General features: G+C 34.4%; 2 protein-coding genes across 3 annotated transcripts; one reads left to right on the top strand and one right to left on the bottom strand.

Moving 5' to 3' along the window:
- The first annotated feature begins 320 nt into the window (after positions 1-320).
- On the top strand, positions 321-23,489 carry LOC149485656 (23 kDa integral membrane protein-like). Its single transcript, XM_089698933.1, has 5 exons — positions 321-456; positions 17,767-17,952; positions 19,145-19,327; positions 20,625-20,861; positions 21,448-23,489. The coding sequence occupies exons 1-5, from the start codon at positions 394-396 to the stop codon at positions 21,520-21,522; spliced, it is 744 nt and encodes a 247-aa protein (XP_089555059.1). The 5' UTR covers positions 321-393; the 3' UTR covers positions 21,523-23,489.
- On the bottom strand, positions 8,276-13,439 carry LOC149485657 (uncharacterized). Of its 2 annotated transcripts, none has more exons than XM_089698895.1 (2): positions 13,041-13,439; positions 8,276-8,489 (listed from the first exon to the last, which is right to left on the bottom strand). In XM_089698895.1, the coding sequence occupies exons 1-2, from the start codon at positions 13,381-13,383 to the stop codon at positions 8,413-8,415; spliced, it is 420 nt and encodes a 139-aa protein (XP_089555021.1). In that variant the 5' UTR covers positions 13,384-13,439; the 3' UTR covers positions 8,276-8,412. The 2 variants fall into 2 exon arrangements, with proteins under 2 accessions (XP_089555021.1, XP_089555022.1); XM_089698896.1 differs by having other exon boundaries at positions 13,062-13,439.
- Positions 23,490-24,571: the final 1,082 nt, after the last annotated feature.

Genomic DNA, 24,571 nt, shown 5'->3' with positions numbered 1-24,571 from the left:
GCAAAGTTCCTAGAACGGCAACACTGCTACTGACATTTAGGAGACAAAACGTTTCATTTTCCGCTGTTTAGAGCACTTAAAAATCGTTTCATCAAATAGATTATATATTTATATAACCAATAGAATTTTGTTGCAAATAAAATGGTTTTAGTTATTTTTACAGCCATTCTAATCTTTTTGCATAAAAATTTTGCGATCTGCCATCTTCCGAGGAAAAAATTAATTAAATAGTGCTGCCGAACCGTCAATAGATGTCGCTAGTTTCCTTGTATAATGTACCTTATACGTAAGTTTCACCCCCCTGCATAAGTTTGTCGAACGTTAAAGCGCGCGAACGCGTCCATAACATTGGCGCGCTTTTTGAAGTGACATTGAAAAAAAAAGTTTTCGAAAATGGAAGGCTGCGGTATGAGCTGCATAAAATATCTCTTGGTTGTTTTCAATGCTGTTTTTATGGTGAGTTTTTTAATAATTATTATTTAGCGACAAAGGCATCAGAAATAACCTGAAAATTATTTGTTTACATTTATAAAGAACTAGCAGAAGAAAATGAAGTCGTTTATTTTTGAATGTGTGTTATTGCGATCGGATTAGTAATGCGCAGTTATTTTTGTCATTTAGTTCACAGCTCTTATATTCTTGTTCACAAAATTTCATGGGTATGCTATTGTAGGACATTTCAATTTAAAATATATCAGCTAAATCATAGATAGATAATTTTGAAGAGGACTGTTTTAACTAGTTACTTAGTTTAAATAATAAAGCATAAGTACCTACAAAAAAACACATATAAAATGTCTTCATATAATCTGAAAAACTTATACCTACATAGGGTTAGGTACCTACGTAAATATTCCTAAAAATATATACAGGATTGTAGCAAAACTAAAATAAGCTCGTATACCGGCTCCGCCGTTGACCCGTGGTAAAAACAAACGATTTTTTTACGAGTTTCGGAGATTATTCGTTACAAACAAACAAAATTCACCTACCTCTTCGTAAACGCTTACTCATATCCCTCAAGAACAAAACCCTCTCAGTAATTAACCACAGCATTTTTACTAAAAAAGACTGAAAATAAACTAAAAATGCATTTCCTAACGCGAAAGGTCTTAGGTAAAGTTGAAGTCCTTCTATCCAAGAGAGCCATAATAAGGATTTAATCTACATTTTTAGACCTCATATGGCATATTTTATGCATTGAATAATATAACCATAATGAGATAACAAGCAAGGATATTGGTTGTAAATTAAACCATAGAAAATTGACTGAACTAAACAAAATATATTCACATCTGTGACAAAGAACTAAGGAATATTATGAGATCACAATTTAATATTAGTTTCTTCGAATAAATAGGATTTATGCATCCCTACTATGTAATTTATATTCAAGATTTTATGTTGATAAATCATAAATAATACTACACAAATGGCATGTAATTATTATCTGTAGATATAAATGTGAAATTAGGATGACTACCTATAGGTCTATCTCATAATTAACTGAAGCTAGCCCAGAATTAAAAAATGTGTTATTTCTTCTTCTTCTCTAAGATAGAGTTATTTTATATGATAAAAATATTCGCTATCACAGTTACCTTTAAGTTTTAATTTTATCTTTTTATTGTAACCTTTGTATTTTCAGAATCTAAATATTCAAAAAAATTATGTTTTAGATTTTAATCAAAACTATCTTAGTAAATAATATCCTTATTACTTAATTCGATTATGATTAATTTTCCTGCACTTGCGCTAAAAGTTGATTACAGGTGACGTAATATTTGACTCATATGTCACACGTCATGACTTGTGTCATAGAAACATGAGTTTTATTTGCAGGTAAATTCCTGTGGTAAATTCAATTAAAATAATTAATATTTAATTATCTGTCAAGTGAAAATCAGACATATTTTTTGTCTTAATTAAAGACTTTTGCTCGCAAAATGTGTTGGTAAGCGCATAACTCGAGAACGGCTGAACCGATTTCGATAATTCTTTTTTTATTATATTTCTTGAAGTACGAGGATGGTTTTTATGTAGAGAAAACGTAAATATGTACCACGGGCGAAGCCGGGGCGGACCGCTAGTTATTAATAAAATTAAGTATAATTGAAAAAAATAACAATTCGATATTCTATCCTATGTCATTTCTACAACTTAAACAATTTTTTAAATGTGCAACTACCAACATGGTGTTTAATATTAATTCAAATTCAAACAGATTCAGAAACTTACATTTTCACGTAAAAAACGTCGCGGGCAACAGGTAGTTCAAAAATAAATAAATAAATAAATAAATAAATAAATAATAAATCTTTATTTCAGATATCAATATCCATACATAATACATTTACAATTTGGCATATATTTGGGACATTTAACTTTACAACATTTAACTTTAACTTATTTATCAGTATAAAAAACAATTGAACTATTTACGGTTCCTACCTAAATGAACACACAACCAATACCTAAGAATGGGACTGTTCAAGTACTCGGAGAGCGTATTTATGATTTTGTTATAAAGGTAGTCTGTTCAATTCATTTATCTATTTTACCTTTGTCACACAAAATTGTTCCAATAATATGTAAAGAAAAACTATATCAAAGCTCATTCTAATTCAGTGAATATACACGGAAGCGATACTTCCAATACATTATGAATTCCATGGGCTTCTAAACTAGTGTATGAAGCGTATCTATTATTATTCTAAAAGCATTTCATATCATTCACTTTGAGGCCCTTTGGGAAGAAGTTCCGGTTATTGATCTTGGTTTAATGTTGTAGATGACTGAAGAATATTAGATTGACTGTTTCTAAGAAGAAAGTATTTTTAATCCCGCGAAAATGCGGGTTGTATTTGTTTTTGTGTGGTCATATTATCGGTTATACATCTGTTATTGCGTACGTGTATGTGTCTGTTGATGAAAAATTCATTTCATACCTATATGTTTTTTACGAGTAGATATCCTAAAATAAAGAGTTGCTAAATGTTCCATAGTTTGGCAGACTCTCCACCGGGGACTGTCCTCTGGACATCAAAGATCATAATTATTGTATAACTAAGTATAATGTTTCGAGCAGACATTTATAAGTGTATTCTTATACTTACAAGACTAGAATCAAATTTATATGAACGGTGAATGTTATTTTAATTTAGTCTTCAAAAGATAACAAATGTTGGAACTTATTGTGTGTCATTCAATAGGAAATGCCCTTTAAAATCTAAATGTTAAAGTAAACAAAAAGAAAGCCAAGTGCTTCATAAAGTGTTTACAAAGAAAACATTGATTTACCTAACGATGTTTTGATAATATACCGTTTATTTGATCGTCAGCGGAAAGTATTTGGGCTTTAACTAAAATTAAGAAAACATACCTACTTACTTAAAATTTGTCTAAGTTTGCACTCGATTTTTTATCGCTTATTTTTTGTAATATTGGCCTGGATTTAGTTTAGGACTACATACCTACTGATCGACACAATTTTTGTGTTATTTTGTGCATTTATAAAACGTTTCTTTTAGTTCTGATTGCCTCTGAAGGAACCTTTTAAAGCTATTGGACTTATTACAATTATATTTGAAGTTATTATAACTTATTTTTATTAAAATTATTTTTTGTCTATATTCCCACGGTCTATAAGTACAAGTCAGCAAAGAAACGTCATCCACACTAAAATCATTCAAATATATTTCAAATATCAATCATTTATAGAAAGTACTGAAAACTGATCACACTTATATATAAAATGTACCAAACTAACAATAGCCTACGCTGCTGACTGTACTACTTATCACCATAGAATATAATATTATACACTTATCACGGCAGATGGTACAATACTAGGCGCTACCTAATACTATAATTACGACAGTATGACTCAACTACGTGCTAACCGCTCGTAAATTCGCACCGTAAAGACTTGGCTCCTCAAATAAACGAGGTTTAAATTAAAACAGCCGTTAATCATGACATCTTGTGTGTGAAAATCATATATATATACATCCGGTGAAACATTTTTTATAAATAATTCAGGTAATTTATGATATGTCGGATGTAAACATATTATCTCTTCATTAACACGAAAACAATGTGTAGAATATATAAGTTAGGTAGGTACTACAGAAGTTCATACAAATTACAAATAGTATATTTTATAACTAGCGACCCGCCCCGGCTTCGCACGGGTGCAATGCTGATACCTACTAAATACACTACAGAAAAACTGTGAACGTTGTATATAAAAACATAGCGGCCCGCTCCGGCTTCGCACGGGTATAAAATATATAGCCGGGCGGCCGGCCGGTACCGCCGCAAACGCTACGTCCCGCAATTTTTAAATCTGTAGGTAATATCTTCGAAAATATTCACTTAAATCTTACGGTGTAAAGGGCCATATAGATCTTTATTAAATGAAAAATGTATTCGAGGTATTTAATATTAATTGTATGGTTGTATTGGTTAAAATCGCATCGAAAATTAGCCATTATTTGTCGTAAAAAGTAAATGACAAAAAAAAAGTTATTGTGGGTTATCCATAAGAGATAGACATGTGCCACCGCGGACTTTTCTGTAGATCTTTTCAATGTGTATGTGTACACATGTGTGTACTAAGTATAATACTTAGTACCTACATTATTTTGATAAAACTCGTAGGGTTCAGCCTGCGTTTGCAATGTAAGCGGAAAAAATGTAATTTTTTACGACATCACATTAGAAACCTCAAAAATAACAGTACTTCTCCACTATTTAATGGATGTTATTATACATATAAACCTTCCTCTTGAATCACTCTATCTATTAAAAAAAATCGCATCAAAATCCATTGCGTAGTTTCAAAGATTTAAGCGTACAAAGGGACATAGGGATATAGGGACATAGGGACAGAGAAAGCGACTTTGTTTTATACTATGTAGTGATATTCATTACTAGCTTTCCGCCCGCAGCTTCGCCCGCTTTGTCTAAAACATAATAAATTATATACTTACTAAAACCTTACTCTTGAATCACTCTATCTATTAAAAAAAACCGCATCAAAATCCGTTGCGTAGTTTTAAAGATTTAAGCATACATGTACATGGGACAGAGAAAGCGACTTTGTTTTATACTATGTAGTGATGATAAAATATCCTATACAGTATACGTGTGTGAGTGTATAAGGTACAGTAAATTTATCTGATTGATTGATTTAAATTAGTACCTAATTAATCTATTATATTGGCAATTAAAATAGATTCGTTACTTGCTTTTAGCATTTGTTTGTATAGAGTAAGCTTGAAAACTATGAAGGCGATTCTAAAAATATTTTAACAGATAAAAGCTTCATCACACCTGATTACATTTCGGCAACCAAAACTATACTAAAAGTCTACTGAAGGAACTATTTTATGCGGCTAGTACTTACCTAAGTACTTCTAATCTCTTAATACAGCTTGATTCTGCGGAGCCTGCTATCTCGAAGCATTTTCCAACGTACTTGGCCTTTATGATTACCGTCAGAGACTTTGGACAACAACGTCATTCCCTCAGAAATCAATTTATGTACTAGCATAAAAAATAGGTACCGTTAAAATGATCTTAATCTATCGCTAAGCGTCATCTTAATATATATAAATCTCGTGTCACAATGTTTGTCCTCAATGGACTCCTAAACCGCTTAACCGATTATAATAAAATTCGCACACCATGTGCAGTTCGATCCAACTTGAGAGATAGGATAGTTTAAACATGTTGGTACCACGGGCGAAGCCGGGGCGGACCGCTAGTAATATATAATTCTGGAAAAGTCGTATGGTTTTATCTAATCGATCTATAAATTATACATAAGAAACCTCTACCATTCATATTAAGGTATGTAATTGTCCAAATGATGGATAGTCGCATTTATTATTAACCCCTGTTTCACGTATACCACGTTTTAACTTCCTGAAAAGGTCGTTAGTTAATGGTAAATCGATGGCCTGATTTCAATGCGTTTGCATACAATAAATTTAATATGTAAAAGGAATTTGTGTTATACAACAATTTTTTACTGGTACAAGACTTTTAGAAGGAAAAGAAAATTTTTAAGATCATAATAATATATGCCACGAATTCTCGTTATCATATTTTTCATCAACTTCTCTTCCTAGCTGAAGTTCTTCTCTGAATACAATCCCCTATATATACGTGGTGCCGTATAAAAGTGCTTGGCACTGTTGCATCTAGTTATTTTTTAATAGGTTTATAATCACTAAGTGCTGAAATGTACATCTCCAATTTTATACCAGTAGCAAGTTTACGTATAAAAAGTATTTCAATGTTGTTATCGTTCTAATCTTCGCTACATCTCTTTAAAATTCTCAATTCGTTACAATAATTGTTCACAAAACAAACACAATACAGACACGCTAAATTACCTTTTAATGAATGACGAATAAAAAGAACTACATAAATCACACTTAGCCAGGTCCAGAGTTAATATGTTCTGCTAATTCATATCGCCATTTTAGAAGAGTATTAGAGACAATTGGCTAACGTTTGAAGTGATGTCACTCATCGCCACACTTTTTTTTTTTTTTTTTTTTTTTAAGTGGAGAATGCATTTAGGCATACCCAGAGCGCTCGGGGAAAGGGCCCTGGGTTATGTCGGACTCACCCTGCAGAATGCAGGGACCTACCGACTAAACTCCACTGTGTTCCACCATGCCGCTGTATTGACGGAGCCGCGGGTATTCGTTAGAACGCATCCGCAGAACTCATCGCCACACTGCTATAAATTGTGCCAATTAAGCAATTTATGCAGTCACTTCTTAAATACTGATATATAAATCGCTAGAGTTCTTTGTTTTCAAGGGATTTTTAGTCTTACTAAATATTAAATATACTTCAAGATAGATATATTATATAGATAGAATATCTCCATTACAATTTTGAAACGAATTATAAAACTCAAAATTTCTCTACAAATATTGTCTCTGCAAACAACAAAGCTTACGAAAGCTACTTTGTTATAATTTGATTAACAAGAGTGTTCTATTTTTAACACCAATTACACAGAAAAGATTACAGCGCGATTGTTGAATTCTTCTGAAGTTCTGAGCTCTTAATTAATTTGCCCTCTCTTAACTGAACGAAACATTAATTGATTGTAAAATTGTCCCAAACTGCCTAAAGAACGTTAGTTCTTGACAAAATAATCTCGATCTATCAAGCATATTAAACTTTGTATTATATGTAGTTTGTATAAAGTACTTTTCCTCCAAGGCCCATAGAAAATTTCCACCCTATCTAGTATGCTAATATTATAAAGAGGAAAAGTTTGTATGTATGTATGTATGGTTTTCACGCATAAACTACTGGACCGATTTTGATGAAATTTGGCACAGATAATCTTTAGACCCTGAGAAAGAACATAGGCTACCTTTTATTGCGAAATATCTACCACGAGCGAAGCCGGGGCGGACCGCTAGTACCTAATAATATGATATCAGACACACTTTGGTACATTTAACTGAATGCACGACGGAATTCAAATACTTCACCATGAAATTTACAATTAGGTATATTCTAGATATCAATTACCATAACATTGAACTGCACTTGATATAAAATAACACCTTTCAGTAAAAAATCATTACACAGGAAGTACGGTGCACAGTTGCTGGTAACGATTGCATCAAATCATCAACACCAAGGCCATGGTGATCTAAACACTAGGTTGGAAGATTATAATCATTGAGCTGCACTTAAAGTACAACAAAATAATATTTATACTCATAATTTCTACATACTTATTGTCCAACAAACGCGTAAATATTAACAAATTGTCTCCATAAACTATCAATACGCCTTCGTTTACTTAGTGAAGAGGCTGGTTGCGGCTTTAGGGCTTCGTCGCCGGTGAAATAATGAAATAATAAGTCGTAATGGTAGTTCAAGGTCTATAATTGTGCTCGGCAATTTACATACAGAAGTCTTTATAAGTACAAACAATTATTACAATAATTAATGCGTGTGTCGACCGTTCGCACGAGCCGCGGAGCTAAGAGTGCGGAATCAGGCGCGCGGGGCCGGGGGGGGCGATCGGCCGATGAGCACTCGCGAGCCTGCGTGTGTGTGCAACAAACAATTTTGCACACAAGGCGTCAACATGTTGCCGGCCCAGGAACGGAGTTCTGATCTTCGATGGGTAGGGGACACAGTCGGTTAAAGGCCCGTCGTTGTATCCCTGAAGAGGTGAGGACGTCAGCTACGCGGGTCACGCCGTCGGAGCCGGGGTGGAGGCGAGTCACTCGTCCCAGAAGCCACTGGTTGGGATGCAGTCGCTCATCTTTTACTACGACCATTTCTCCAAGTTTGAGCTGTCCTCCATCTTTGCGCCATTTCTGTCGTTTTTGAAGTTCTGTAATGTATTCTTTATGAAATCTATTCCAGAAATGGGTTTTCAGTTGCTGTGTTCTCATATATCGTGAAAGAGTGTGCACAGCAGTAGTTTCCTTGACCTGGGGAGTAGGCAGAAATGTTATTGTTCGTCCAATTAAAAAATGCGATGGTGTGAGAGCTGTAAGATCCGATGGATCTGAAGAAATAGGGGTGAGGGGTCTTGAGTTCAAGATCGCCTCAATCTGTACAAGAACCGTATTCATTTCTTCATAAGTTAAATTCGTACAACCTACTACTCGCTTCAAGTGGTGTTTAAATGACTTAACCGAACCCTCAGCTAATCCATTAAAATGTGGACTATAAGCTGGTGAAAATCTAAAGTTAATTGACATGTTCGATGTTTGTGATTTAATAGTATCAGAATTTTGTTTAAGGAATTTAGATAATTCATTACATGCGCCTACAAAATTTGTTCCATTATCAGAAAAAATATTTGTTGGTTTGCCCCTACGAGCAATAAATCTATTTAATGCAGCTAAATATGACTCACTACTCAGATCGGTCACAAGTTCTATGTGCACGGCCTTGACGGCTAAACACACAAATATGCACAGATAGGATTTCATGGTTCTACTTCCTCTTCCCTTACGGTTCAGTATCATGACCGGTCCGGCGTAGTCAACAGCAGTGTTGGTGAACGGAAACTCAGCATGCAAGCGCTGTTCGGGAAGATTGCCCATGATTGGTTGTATAATCCTTCCCGAAAAACGACAACATTTAATACATCTTTGAACTGTTTTGCGAGCCAAGTTTCTGCCCCCAATAACCCAAAATTTGTGACGCAAGGTAGCCAAAAGCAACTGTGGACCAGCGTGCATAAGCCAAATATGATATTGTCTGAATATGAGTTCTGCGAGGTGATGCTTTGATGAAAGCAATATGGGGTGTTTTGTGTCAAAATCATAAAAAGAGTTATTAAGTCTACCTCCCACTCGCATTAGTCCGTCAGCTTTGTTAAAGAATGGATTTAAATTGCATAATGAATTTTTAATAGGTAATTTTTTATTATTTTTTAATAACGTATATTCTTGTGAAAAATGTTCACGCTGTGCGAATCTGCAAAGTGCGCTTAGAGCAGAATTGAGTTCATGAATTGTTAGGTGACCACTACGCTTATTTTTCCTATTACAATAATTATGAATGAACCTTTGAGCGTAAGCCACAATACGTTGTAATCGGTTGAAACTAGAGAATTGTTTAAACAAATTTGAATAATAATATGTGATATGATCTAATTGAGTAGTCGATAAGTTACATTGAACCTTAAATTCTGGTAATTCAGATTGCTTATAGCTTGTTGGTTGGGTTGGCCATGATGAGTCATCTTGCGCCAGGAATGCCGGCCCGGTCCACCACAATGTACAAGTTTCTAATTGTTTTGCGTCTAGCCCTCGTGAGCCTATATCGGCAGGGTTAACGCGGGTGGGTACGTAACGCCAGGCGGATGACTCGCTTCTGTCAAGAATCTCTTGAATTCTATTAAAAACAAACGGCTTTAATAAATGAGTTTTTGAAGATTTTATCCAACCAAGCACAATAGTTGAATCACACCAATAAATACAATTATTTATGTGTAATCTAAGCGATGATTTTACTTTATCTACTAATTTTGCAGCGAGAAGTGCTCCGCACAATTCTAGCCGCGGTACAGTTGTCTGTTTCAATGGAGCGACTCGACTTTTCGCTGTCATTTGTCAATAAGTGAACAGAAACGTTGTTATTGTAAGAAACGGATTTAATGTAAACACAAGCCGAATACGCATAACTCGATGCGTCACTGAATGAATGGAGCTCAATGATCGCTGAGTCATCGCAAACAATGCATCTCGGAACGCGTATATAGTTGATATATAGTAACGAATCAATGAATTTTTGCCAACAAATTGCAATATCTGCAGGAACGGTTTCATCCCATGTAATTTTTAAGGACCACAATTTTTGCAAAATAGTTTTTGCGTTAAGTATGCATGGGTTAATTATGCCTAATGGGTCAAAGATTTGTGACATGATCAATAAAATAGTACGCTTACTGACGAGTTTGTTTTCTTTTATATTTACTGCGAACATTAACTTGTCTTCTTTGCACGACCAAAGGAGACCTAATGTTTTCGAATATTCGTTGTTACTCAAGTTAAGTAATCCGTCATTTACACTTTCATTAACGATTTCATTAATGATATGAGGACAGTTTGAATACCATTTTCTTAAATGAAATTGACCCGATTGTAACTGCTTTATGACTCCCTTACAGATTTGTAGTAATTCTTTTTCGGATGATGCTCCAGTTATGAGGTCATCAACATAAAAATCGCGTTCAATAATTTCAGAAATAACTTTATCGGGACATTCTAAACCAAGTTGTTTTAAACATCTAGTCGCAAGGTAAGGCGCGGATGCCGTACCGTATGTTACTGTTTTTAACTTATATTGTTTTATTTGTTCATAAGGCTCAAATCGCCATAATATCTGTTGCAACTGATGCTGATCTTCGTGAACATAGATCATGCGGTACATTTTCTCCACGTCTGCAGTGGCAATAAATTTATGTTGGCGCATTCTAACTAAAATACTATAGAGGTCATCTTGAACAGTTGGACCGATATTTTGTATATTGTTAAATGACAGACCAGAGGTCGTGACCGCAGAGGCATCAAATACGACGCGTAATTTGGTAGATAAACTGGTTTCACGACAAACACCGTGATGCGGCAACAGGTAAGTGTATATATCTTTTTCAGGATTTTTATTTTCGTACATGTGATTTAAGGTAATATATTCTTTAATAAATTTACAATATTGTTCTTTGAATACCGGGTCTTTACTAAATCTACGCTCTAATGATAAAAATCTAGACAAAGCTCGCTCGTATGATTCACCCAGTTTGGTGGGAGATTCTTTCAAAGGTATGGTCACAACAAACCGCCCGTCAGGCAGCCGTGATGTATTTTTCGAAAAATGTTCTTCACATTCTTTTTCTTCTTTTGATATTTGTTTATGAGTAGGTACAGTTTCATGTTCAAAAAATTGTGAAACAAGATCGTGAAGTTGATTATCATGAGACCAAGTAATATGATTGCAGTGGACTGTATTTAAATTATTAGGTATCTGAACTAGACCTGATATTAACCAACCAAGCGTGGTCTGGCTTAATGTGGGCATATTTTTGCCTAAATATATATTTTTTGAGCATAAAACACTCCAAAATATGTCCGCTCCAAGCAGCATGTCTACTTGAGACGGCACATTGAATGTAGGATCAGCTAAAGTAATGTTTTTTGGTATATTTAATAATTTATAGTTAATATACACAGTGGGTAAGTTTTGAGTAATTCGCGGCACTACAAAACAATTAATATTCTGCGTGTATGAGTTGATAAGCGACGATATGACAACTTCACATCGTTTAGTTAATTGTGATGATTGAGAATTCAACCCTTCAACCAATGACGAAGTCGAAGCGGTCGGTAAGTTAAGTTTAGTTAATAAATTCTCGGTAATAAAGCTTGATGTGCTACCATTGTCTAATAAGGCTCGCACTGTGTGTTTGTGGCCATGCTTATCCTGCACTTGGATTAAAGCAGTGGACAGTAAGACACAATTATTATGAATTGCTGATAAGACGATATTGTCTTCTGTATTATAATTTTTAGGTGTTTCTGTTTCAGGTTGCATCTGTGTGGGCTGCGCCAGCGGCGGCGCTGCGCATAGAACAACATTTTGATCGGGAGCTGAGGACGTCGCATCCGAAGGTAAGTGTCTATGTAATAAGCTGTTCAGTCTATTGTTACAAAAACGGCAAGATTCGAATTTACATGCGTTGGCATTGTGCCCTTGACGCAAACAATTTAAACATAATTTTAAGCCTTTAGCTTTTTGCATTCTGTGTTCTAATGAAAGTGACTTGAATTTCTGACAACGGTATATTGGATGATTGTGCTTGCATAACGGACAAACATATTGTGGTTTATTATTAGTAGTAGGAGGAGATAAAGAATTGACAACTAATGATTTCTGACGATAATGTGTGACGTCGCTGTGCCGGCGTTTAGCGCTGGCTTCCTCCATTGTTTCTAGTAAATCAGACCGGTTTCTAAGAAATGTAAGGAGATTCTCAAGCGTAGGTAAGTCTTTAAATGTGTTGCGGTACGTTTCCCATTCGCGACTTGTAACTGAATCTAATTTATTCGACAAAATATAGATGATAAGTGCATCCCAGTGTTCAGTAGGTAAATTCAGTGTCTTTAGTGCTCTAAGATTTCTATTTACATTATCGATAATATTACGCATACCCTTGGATGACTCTTTAGTTAATATTTCGATATTAAAAATTGACTGAATGTGATTATTGACAAGAAGTCGCTTATTGTTGTAGCGATCACAGAGTAGATCCCAAGCAATACTATAATTATCAGCTGAAAAATCTAGCGCTCGAATAATCAAAGCTGCACTATCTTTTAGAGATGCGCGTAGGTAATGAAATTTTGTAATTTCGTTAATTGATTCATCTGAGTGTATGAGTGAACTAAATGTGTCATGAAATTCAAGCCAGTCCTGATACCGACCCGAAAAGCTAGGTAAGTGGATAGTAGGAAGTTTAAGGTTTGGCCTACCTCCGTGCACAGAATTAGAACCTGAGACCGATAAGTCGACGTCGCCTGGGGCGCTCTCGCCGCTCCGCGCCAGCGCCTCCTTGGCAACCGCGAAAGTACTAAAATACTTGCTCTCGAACTCCTCGCGTTCCTCGTCTGAAGAATCACATAATTGTTCTATATTAGTTTGAATGTTATCAAATTCGGTATAAAGTTCTTCGAATCTTGACAAACGAACACTAAGTTCACTTGCTTGAAGTCTAGTTAATGATTTACACTCATCGAGAGGATCTAAAAATTTTTTAAAATTTGTTAATTTCTGTTTACATGTACCACGTTGCTTTTTCAAAACCGAAATATCCATTTTGTATTCAATAATTTTAGTTGACCTACTTACGATACAAAATGTATTAATTTACCTGAACTATTAATAAATTACACAACTCTGATACTAATCAATCACAAAAAAACACAGAACAGCAAAAATAATTATGAAATGAATAAACGAAAATACTTATATTTATGAATATGAAGTGAGGGTGATTCGGTATAATTATACCGATCGGTTACCGCCGCGTTACCACCTGAATGCAAGTCACGTTGCGCTGCGCGTGATTCGCAATGGATCAACTGTAAAACGAAAGCAATGAATTATAATACGTTTCTAATGAAATATGTTTTTTAACAGTTTATGTACAGACGACACAACCTGAGAACTAGAAAATGATTTTATGAGATTGTATAGCAATAAAATGCTGCAATTAATTTTATAAATTAATGAGAAAGATAAGAAATAATCTTTAGGTAATGTTTTTAATTTAATGTTATTCAAATGAGATTAACCGCAGTTAAATCTCGATGTAATTGGTAGATAATGATTTAATGAGGTTTCCGCATATATCAATGCACGAAACAAACAATAGATAATAATTGGTAAGGCTTTTAGATCCGCACTAAAGGCAAAAGTAAAAAGCAAAATGAGATATAATTCAAATGAGATTAACCGCAGTTAAATCTCGATGTAATTGGTAGATAATGATTTAATGAGGTTTCCGCATATATCAATGCACGAAACAAATAATAGATAATAATTGGTAAGGCTTTTAGATCCGCACTAAAGGCGAAAGTAAAAAGCAAAATGAGATATATTTAATGAGTTTCAATTGAAATGAATCGGAAAGATTCAATATTAAATTCCTAATGGAAAAAATTGGAACGAACTCACAATAACGCCACTTCCCCGGTTCTCACAAATATCCCATTGAAGTAGGTGCGAGTTCGATGCTTCCAAATCTGGTGACTCTCAGCTCCGCTGTCCGCAAGTATGTCTTCACCGGCGCAAAATGGCTGCCACGTGCGCGATTCCTTCCTCTGTAGTTGCTGATTTTGATCCGGCTCGAAGGACCAAAATGAAGAGGCTGGTTGCGGCTTTAGGGCTTCGTCGCCGGTGAAATAATGAAATAATAAGTCGTAATGGTAGTTCAAGGTCTATAATTGTGCTCGGCAATTTACATACAGAAGTCTTTATAAGTACAAACAATTATTACAATAATTAATGCGTGTGTCGACCGTTCGCACGAGCCGCGGAGCTAAGAGTGCGGAATCAGGCGCGCGGGGCCGGGGGGGGCGATCGGCCGATGAGCACTCGCGAGCCTGCGTGTGTGTGCAACAAACAATTTTGCACACAAGGCGTCAACACTTAGCCAATAGCCACAAACACAAAGATGTATGACGAAAGTGATAAAATGCTCAATTCGCACGTCGTTTATCTCGTTACACGCTAAAGAAGGAAATGCCAATATCTTGGTTTGCTTGCTTAATCACACTATGACTTGTCATATATCTGTAGCTGGCATACCACAGGGTTCGGTACTTGGTCCTTTGTTGGATGATTTCTCTAAGACTGTACTTAAATTTAATCTATCTCGTTGTTTTGACTTGGTCTCCAATCTTACTAATACAATATACAAATAAATACGTAATACAAAATCATAACTAAGACGGTAGATACAATTTACATCGGACCAGTTTTTACTTATATCTTTACAACATCAGCATTATCATCAAATATAGGTACGTTATTCCAAAACTTAATTTGGTAGTAAATGGTAAAACAATGTTATGACGATTCAAAAGTGCTTCTAGAAGAATAATTGAATAAATAAAGGTTTGAGTTTGAGTTTAAGTCATTATTATCCTAACATCACCAAAAAGGAATTACAAACACTAATTTAATCCTAACGTGACACGCGTTTAATGTCACCTATATTTCTCTGGTCACCCCATTAGTATATTACGTCGTAGTCCAGTTACATGCAGGCATATATTAATGAGTATTATCGCACCAACGTTACACATAAAAATGTCGTCATCGACCCAATTTCTTCAAATCCGCCATTGGTTACGCTGACCTATATACACTCAACAGTAACTACAGACACTGATGATTTTTTAATCATGGATCTGAATGAAATCAGGGCCTCTTATCTAATGAATGACATGAACAAGAAGAAACTTTAAATAAGAGAGTTGGTACTCTTAGGTCTTTTAAATATAATATTATTATATAATATTATAGAGCTGAACAGCTTGTTTGTTTGTTTGAACGCGCTACTACCAGGAACTAGGTACTGGTCCGATTTGAAAAATTGTTTCGGTGTTATATAATACTAGCAATGCCCTGCGGTTTCACCCGCATAGATAGCGATATCTTTACAGTGAAAAGTCTACTATAGGTCGGACATGAAAATCACCTTTACCCCGTCCCGCACTACGGCCTTTTTTTTTGTTTTAGTGGGGAAATCTTTCATAGATACCCACGGCCTCCAGGGGAGGGGCCGTGGGTTATGTCGGATTCCTACCGACCAAAACCCCACTGTGTTCCGTCAAGACGCATATTGGTAGAATTCCTCCGTGACCCCCGCACTACGGCCTGCTCGAACAGTATACCTACTATTTTCTGTAGATTGACACTTTTAAATTCGTTATATCTTTTGAATGGAATATCCAATTCTTTTCATTTAAAAAGTATTTTGCTGGTATTGAAACAGTCTATAATAAAACATCATTTAATGGGATAAGGATTAATATATGTGTATGGATAACATGGTTTGATTACTGTCGGCACTTCTATTTACTTTGAAAACGTAAAAAAGTTGTTGTAGTAACATAACTACTGAAGATGGACATATGGTATCGCGGACTTTCTTGTAGATATTGATCCATTCTATAATACTGTAGAACATTTTTTTGTTCTATCTTCAATAGATTCCGCAGCGCACGCGATGACAGAAGTTTTATTGAGGATTTTTTTACACCTTGGGTTACATTATTGCATTTTTGGTAAGGATCTCTAATTTTTTTGAAAATGCAATATAGCCTATGTTGCTCAGTAAAGACGCAGCTTTCTAATGGTGAAAGAATTTTTGAAATCGGTCCAGTAGTTTTTGCGTGAAAACCATACATACATACATACTTACATACATACTTACAAACTTTTCCTCTTTATAATATTAGTATAGATATGCCCATTTATCGATAAAATTTTCGTAGGATATGTAGTCTCTTATTTCTTAACACTTTTTTGCTAGATGAATGACTTAACAGATTTAGATTTTATAGTCAACACATATAACGTTATATTTATTACTCTTCATTCAATTTGTGCCAGTAAAGAAAAGTGACTATAAAACCAAATGCGGCATAAAACTAACTAGTATTGCCCATAAGTACAGGCTTATAAATATTCAACCAAACGTATTTTAGCAACCTCAAACAAATCTAGTCAAGTATATTTTAACTCAGAACTAGCCACATAAGGTCGCTTTCATGGTATTTTTGGTAACCAAATTTCTATAAAATACAATATAATCAGGGATATTAAAAGAGCTTTTTTTAAAGCAATGAATGTAATAATTACAGAGAACTATCATCGATGAACACCCACCAACTATAAAATAATATTTCAAAGTGTTTGTTGCTACTAACAACAATTTGTCTAGTTTGTTTTCCTAGAATAACACAATATACCTCCATACGTATATGATTACGATAACATGACTGTCACAAAGTATAGACTACAAAAGATAGGTGTGGGAGTGAATTAGAAATCGATTTTTTGAACAATTGCTTGGCTGCATTAATAGCTATTGTCGTTCTGTAGGTACTTTATTACTGTTTGGAATGAAACCATTAATTTTGTGGTTGGTACTTATAGTTCTTCACAGGGGCTTTTTGTTTATACTATAATAAGTTAGGGTAGTTGGAAAAAAATGAAATTGAATTTGATGGTTAGATATCCTAAAGTTCAATTGAGCATTTATAGAAATTCAACATGCTATACTTATATGTTAATTGTTGGGATGAAATAATCCATAATTATACTATATAATAAAAAGTTGATTTTTATTTGGGGATTGTTTGAGTGGGATTTATTTGTCACGATTTACGTGTAAATTCCGCCACTGTTACAAAATTCATGTATAGATGCATAACATAGCCATTACGATGACGGATTCAGCTGGCGAAGCAGGAAGTGGCAAGATAATATTTTAAGAGATAACAGGTTCCCGAATAAAACTTTGTTACTTTAAATAATTAGCAAAGAAAATATAAAGTGATATAATAGCTTCACTTGTTTGTGATAATAACGTAGCGCAATATCAAGTACTATTGGAAAGGTTAGACGATCTTAACAATGTAAATGAACTCCATACATCATTAACCACCTGATAATCTTACCTTCCAGATATTCGGCATAGTGATAATAGCAGCAGCATGCGTGGACATGGGAATGATAAAGGGCTTCGCTGGTATGGAGACGACGGGCCATGAAACTGACGCAGTGCTGATTGCAGTGGGGGTGCTGATCATCATCGTGGCTGCGTTCGGATGCTTTGGAGCTTGGAAGGAGAGCACTAAGCTTTTGTACATCGTGAGTACTTTCTGGTCAAAGGAAAATGGACCTTGGTCGTTGCTGATAAAGTCTAAAGATGAGAATTATAAAATTGGAGTTATATGTACCTGATAAAGTCAGTAGTTAATGCTGGATTAGTTATATAGAAAGGATCAAAGAATGAGATCTATCAAAGCATGTTAATACGCTTAAAAGATAATAGAAATACAAATACGTTTAGGTCGTCGTTCGATAACCAGCGGGCGTTTAAGCTTATTACGATGAACACAAATCTCTCCTAATTTGGGCTTGTATTTCGTAAATAGAGAATGAAATATTATTTATGATATTGTCATGTTTAGTCGCAACACTTTGCTTGTCCTTGCTAAAAATGTAGCATTGAAAAATAGACATAAATTCGTATTAAGATGTACCTAAATTTTAATTTTGCTAATTTTTGTAGCTCGAGTCTCTTTAATATATGATAAAGATGTGTCCCAATCAAAGATATTTCATTTATAAATATTAATTTACAAAATCAAACTAGTCATTTTAACTAAGAAACACGAAAACCGAACTAGAAATCAAGCCGAAAGCCTAGAGTCAAACACAAATATGGCTATACCGAGTTTAACAAAGATTTTCCAAATTTACCCAAAACTACATTAATATTTGATTTAAACACATCAAAGATGGCATTATACCGATTTATCCCCGCCCACCCATCGACTCCCCATGACCTACTTGTGGCACAGTGCATGGGTGTAACTGTTACAATGACCTGGTCAGTTGGTCTTATTATTGTGCCTTTTATTTTAAATACCGATAGCTATGTAGAATAGTTGTATAGGAATAGTTAAAATTGATTCTTGAATACCTAGTTTCTTTGAGATGCTAGGTACTTGGTATTCCGAATCTGCGATCGAACAATCGTTTGATAAAAATGGCGATAACTCGGTTCAGAGAGCAAGAGCATAAATAGGTCCAAGGCCAATTTTGAACAAGTTTGAAGTTAAATTATTTATTCAAAATCTTATAAGATAAGAACACGATGAATTTTTTGCATAGATTCCTCCAAATTTATCATTAAACACGAAGATAAAAATTCACAAAGACAAGTTAATAATGAAAACTCGACAAATTTCAATAGGTACTTTAACCTTTGGAACTAGAAATTTGCGAAGAATCGAATGAAAATTTCCTTACATACATGATACTCCATACATTCCAGTTCGTCGGCTGTCTAATCCTGATCATCCTACTGGAACTGTCCGTTGGTATCGCTGCAGCAGCTCTTCGACCACAAATTGAAGGAACCATGAAGACACAATTACGCGCTTCCTTCATCAAGAACAAGTCTACAAGGGAAGAAGATTCGGTATATAGGGATTTCTGGGACAAGGTTCAACATGACGTAAGTATTTGCTCATTGATATTGCCTTTAGCGATAAAAATAGCATTGTAGAGTACTTTTTTCTATCTCCTAACTAATTCCTTTTCTGTTAAGTGGTCTATTTCATAATCAGAATTTTTTTATACAAAAATTAAAATTGTTAAAAGACATTTATTAATTCTTTTTAACTATCATAATCCTCCCATGTAGCCATCTTGCGTTATTAAACATTTTGTTTTTGTTTCTATTTTTTATTTGATTTTGAATAGGGCCACAAACAATTATATGATGAGGAACATGGTGTAGATAGGTTATTAGCGCCAGGAGCCACATTTTACTTCAGTTGTCTCTTTGTCGTTCACGATAGTTGAATCATACTATCTCACTGTAAGTGACATATCACACTAGCGGATTGCGAGCGGTTTCAAAGCGGAGCGGGTGCGCAACGAATACGTTGCGGGCGCGCAACGAACACGCCGCGGTTGCGCAGCGAATTCGTTGCGGACGCGTCATTTTGTATACTCTCGCACAAAAGCCAGCCCTTCCGCCTTGCCTAACTTCCATTCAATATTTCCATCGTTTCTGTAGCACTCAATTTTTTAACCGTACTGTGGAAATGCACTTACTTAACAGTTAACTAAAGATGTAATAACAACTGGAGTTGTTAAAAAAAGGTGCTATAAAATTGAATTACTAGGACTTTTAGAATGTACCATACATTCCAAAAGTATGTAACGACTGACCAGTATAATCTCTCCCATAGCAACGTATGTTATAAAGAGATTTTGTGAACCTAATTATGAGCAAAGTGATAGTGAGTTGCTGGTTGCTTGATAAAATTTTCTATTCACTGCTATTTATCTAATAATAAGATAGCCCTGTTTTAGTTAAGGAGCTTTAACATTTATTTCACTAATGAACTTTCTTAATGAGCAATTAAGTTATCTGATTGCATTTCGACCAAGATTTAATAGATAAAACAATACCCTAAACATTAACATGTTATGAAACTCGTAAAAAATAATGATCTCATAATTATTATACTATCACAAGTTATAAGTAACAACCAGCACGGATTCCATTTTGTTAATGAGTGTACATGACTGCGACGTAAACGTTGCGCATCTGCCACGCGTCCGCAACGAATTCGCTGCGCAACCGCAACGTATTCGTTGCGCACCCGCTCCGCTTTGAAACCGCTCGCAATCCGCTAGTGTGATATGTCACTAACGTCTAGTCTTGTGTGCCATTTTGGAAGATCGAATTGGTAACCTATCTACACCTGTTTACATATCATTGGTCTTTCCATCTTTCTTAGCTCATGTGTTGCGGAGTAACCGGACCGGACAACTATCTGGCCTCAGAGCCTCGACTCAACCCGTCCTACAGCTGCTGTCCCCAAGACGACTCCGACCGCTCCGTAGAGATCAAACGCTCTGATTGCATCTCCCTTGATACCTTCTATAAGGAAGGTTGTGAGGACAAAGTATTGAGTACAATACATAGCGCGGGCTTGACTGTTATCGTTTGTGGCATTCTGTTCTGTTTCTTGGAGGTGAGTTTTATAAAGCTTTTCTTAGAAAATTCCTGATGTTTCTTGGAGGTGAGTAACTAATATTGAATTTCCATTGAAACTTGTATGTAGAGCTGAGTAGATAAGTTGCAGAGCACTATACATAGCGCGGGCTTGACTGTTATCGTTTTTTGGCATTCTGTTCTGTTTCTTGGAGGTGAGTTTTATAGCTCTTTAGAAATTAATTATTGCTGGGGATTTTGTGCCTATAGAAAATGTCAAAATCACTTTAATCCGTCAGTCCTCGGATCACAGACACAATAGAAAATCTATTGTGTCTCGGCCCGATCGGGCCGCTCGGTGGTCAATGGGTTAATTGATGTAAAATTGTTCATGTTCATTATTCAATTTGGCCCGATGTTTAAAATAATTTATATAGAAGATGTCAGGCAGATGTTATTTTACCATATCAAAATTTTTACATGATTTTTCAGTGATTATTAATTATCTACAGATTATAATACATATTATGTCGTTGACAATATTATTTACTTTCTACCAAAAACACAGACAGACAGATAATGAAATTAGTATTAATATACTAATATAAAAATATAATTTTTTTCAGGTGGCCGGCATAGTGTTGGCGCTATGGCTCGCACACTCCATAAAAACGGAGGGGAAAAGCCGAGAAACCGCGTAAATTTGCATCTAAAGCACTCGTAGCTTTACGCACTATATTTATATTAAAATATACGCAATTTGTACCTGTTTAATTTGCTAAGGTTTCTAGAATTTCGGAATTTCCTAAGATTTTGATGTAAAAACTAGGGGATGTTTTTATGTAGGAATCTCATTGTATGTGTTTTCGTTAGTAATGTATTATTTTCATAAATGTAAAATTGTAATAATTTAATGTCCTCGTTAATATAGTATAGGTAATCATGTAGACTACTTGAAAATAAGAATAAAATTTTGCATTTTTCAATTTAATAATATGTTTTAATAAAAAAATGTCATTTAAAGTGTTAGTATTCTTAAATATACATAGGTACCAATCTATCTATTAATGTTCCGTCCGTACTATTATAATTATTCAGTCATATAATATCCACGAGTCCACGAGCAAAAGCCCACCGTAAAAGTATTATTATTTCTTATAATTTTTAATCTACACTTATAATAAATCTGTAGAGAGGCCAATTCTGAACATGAAATATATTAAAAAAAAAACTATGAAGGGGTGATAAGAGATCGCTACTGATGCGAAAAATGCAATCAGTAAAATTTTTGTCTGTCTGTCTGTCTGTATATTCGTTATAGAAACAAAAACTACACGACAGATTTTAACGAAATTTGGCACAATTATTCTTCATACTCCTGGGCAGGTTGTAGTATACTTTTTATTACGCTACGATCAATATGAGCAGAGCAGTGAAGGAAAATATGGGGAAAACGGGAGAAGTTACTCCATTTTTTAAGCTTCCGTCGGGTGTGCAGCCAACCCATTGACCACCGAGCGCCCCGATCGGGCCACGACACAATAGATTTTCTATTGTGTCTGTGATTCCGGGGACTGATGGATTAATGGTTAAAGCTACATAGAAATCATGTACGACACAAATGTTCTTAAATTATTATTATTATATAAAAATAAATTCCTAGGCAGCATATTATGTCTATCTTTTAAGATTGACTCACAATAACACGTGAAACTTCAATAGCTTAGCAATTCGGAGCTTTCTGATTATATTTGTCTACTCTTACGTTTACAAAAACTCTCACTCATCCCTAATTAAAAAAAGTTAACATTATTACCTATTCAATAAAAAAGAATCATGTAAATCGGTGTAGAAACACCAAAGTTATACATGAATTAATACGCTATAAGTCATCGCGCGTGAATACAGAATCATGCCATAAGGATTATTTTTGTGTATCAGTTGCCGCGTCCGACGCGCTTCGCGGCGGGAGCTATAAAAAGGCGGCGGATCCGCACCCGTTTCGCGTTGTCACGGCATCACGTGTGAACGGCTGAACCGATTTCGATAATTCTTTTTTTATTATATTCCTTGAAGTACGAGGATGGTTCTTATGTAGAGAATACGTAAATTTGTACCACGGGCGAAGCCGGGGCGGACCGCTAGTTATTAAATAAAACATTTAATGTAGTATGCAGCGTACCTATTATATTCTATTTCGTTATTTATATGTATTTTAAAACCCCTTAAATTATTGTATTTAATATGTTATCCTATAATAAATATTAAATATGTATCTGGAGTAAAATTTATTTCCTAGAGTAAGTAAAGAGTAATTTTTACGTAATAACTCATCATTCCTCATTTAAATTCTCCATCATTTTAATGTTACCAACTTTGAACTAGTCACTTATTATTAAACTAAATATTAGGATTTTTGAGTATTCTTATTTTTAGTCACTGTAGTTTTATTTTCATTACAATTTTTGCTTCAATTGTATTTGTTATGGGCAATTTTTTATGACATTTTTTGTATTCACTATATCAGATTTAAATATTTTTAAGACTCAATATTGTCTAACGCATTATTTAAGGTATATTAAGTAAGTTTACTTATTAATTAACTAAACTTACACGTTACGAACTTTTTCAGTACCTACTAAGTTATGCTTTTTAAAGTGAAACTTTTATTACATCGTCTCAAACTTTTTGGTCTGTGTAGCGCATGTCGCGTGTATCGCGGCTGCCGAGTAGGTATCTACTCGGCAGCCGACCGTCACGCGACATGCGCTACACAAAGCAGTGTTCGGAACCGTTCGAACAGTTTCACTTTTACCGTGGTTTCATAAAACCACACAACATTTTTGTGAAAATATTATTTTTAAATTATTATTTTCCTCCTCATAAATATTTAACTTTTCAGATTATTTTAGATATTAAGTGATATTAAGATCGTTAAAGCTTGCACAAAATTTTCTCTTATAATTAGACTACATATTGTTTTATATATTTTTATATACACATATTTGTCGTTTGTAGTGCTGATTAATCTTTGATAATCAAAATTCCTCTATAATTGTAAGTAAAACTCAATTAAAATGTGAAAAATTTTATTAGCGTTACTTCGGTGTTACATAGATATTATTAAATAAATACAAGTGTTTGAAAATTATGCTTTTTATTTCAAATGTTATTGTATCGGTGCTTATAGAGTGCTGAATTATTTCTACGTATTCTTAAAATTACTTAAAATATGTATTAAATACTTAAACTTATTAAATATCTGAATCTCTAAGAGATTTGAAATAATTTACGCATATTTATCTGGACTAAATAAATGAAAATAAAGATAGCTAATATGAATCCTTATTAAATCGATTCAATCATAATAAGAGAAAGATACAACACACAATAAGATATAATCTACTAATAACATAATCTTGAACACTTAGGTACCTACTTAAATTTTATCACAAATTTTGTATGCACACATAAACACTTATCGTATTTTTTAATACATAGGTACCTACATTGAATATTTTACTTTAAAGTTATAAACATTACAGAAATTAACAATCAAGCATTAATTTTTATTTAAATTCACTAAATTACAAAAAAAAAAGTATATACTTCCCATTCAGGATATAAATAAATGTCATATAAAAAATGAGTGCTGAAGTTGTCCAGATTAAGGGATTATGCGCATAAAGCAATATAACCAATCTTCTATTAGATGATACGTGTAATATGCAAGACCAAATCTAAAAAATA

Source organism: Colias philodice, chromosome 9 (genome assembly GCF_061535455.1).
Source record: "Colias philodice isolate Cphi_HAF_F1 chromosome 9, ilColPhil1 Martin Lab GWU primary, whole genome shotgun sequence".
Lineage (NCBI taxonomy): Eukaryota > Metazoa > Arthropoda > Insecta > Lepidoptera > Pieridae > Colias > Colias philodice.
Note: the sequence above shows the minus strand (reverse complement) of the source record. Positions and strands in the feature narration are given on the sequence as shown.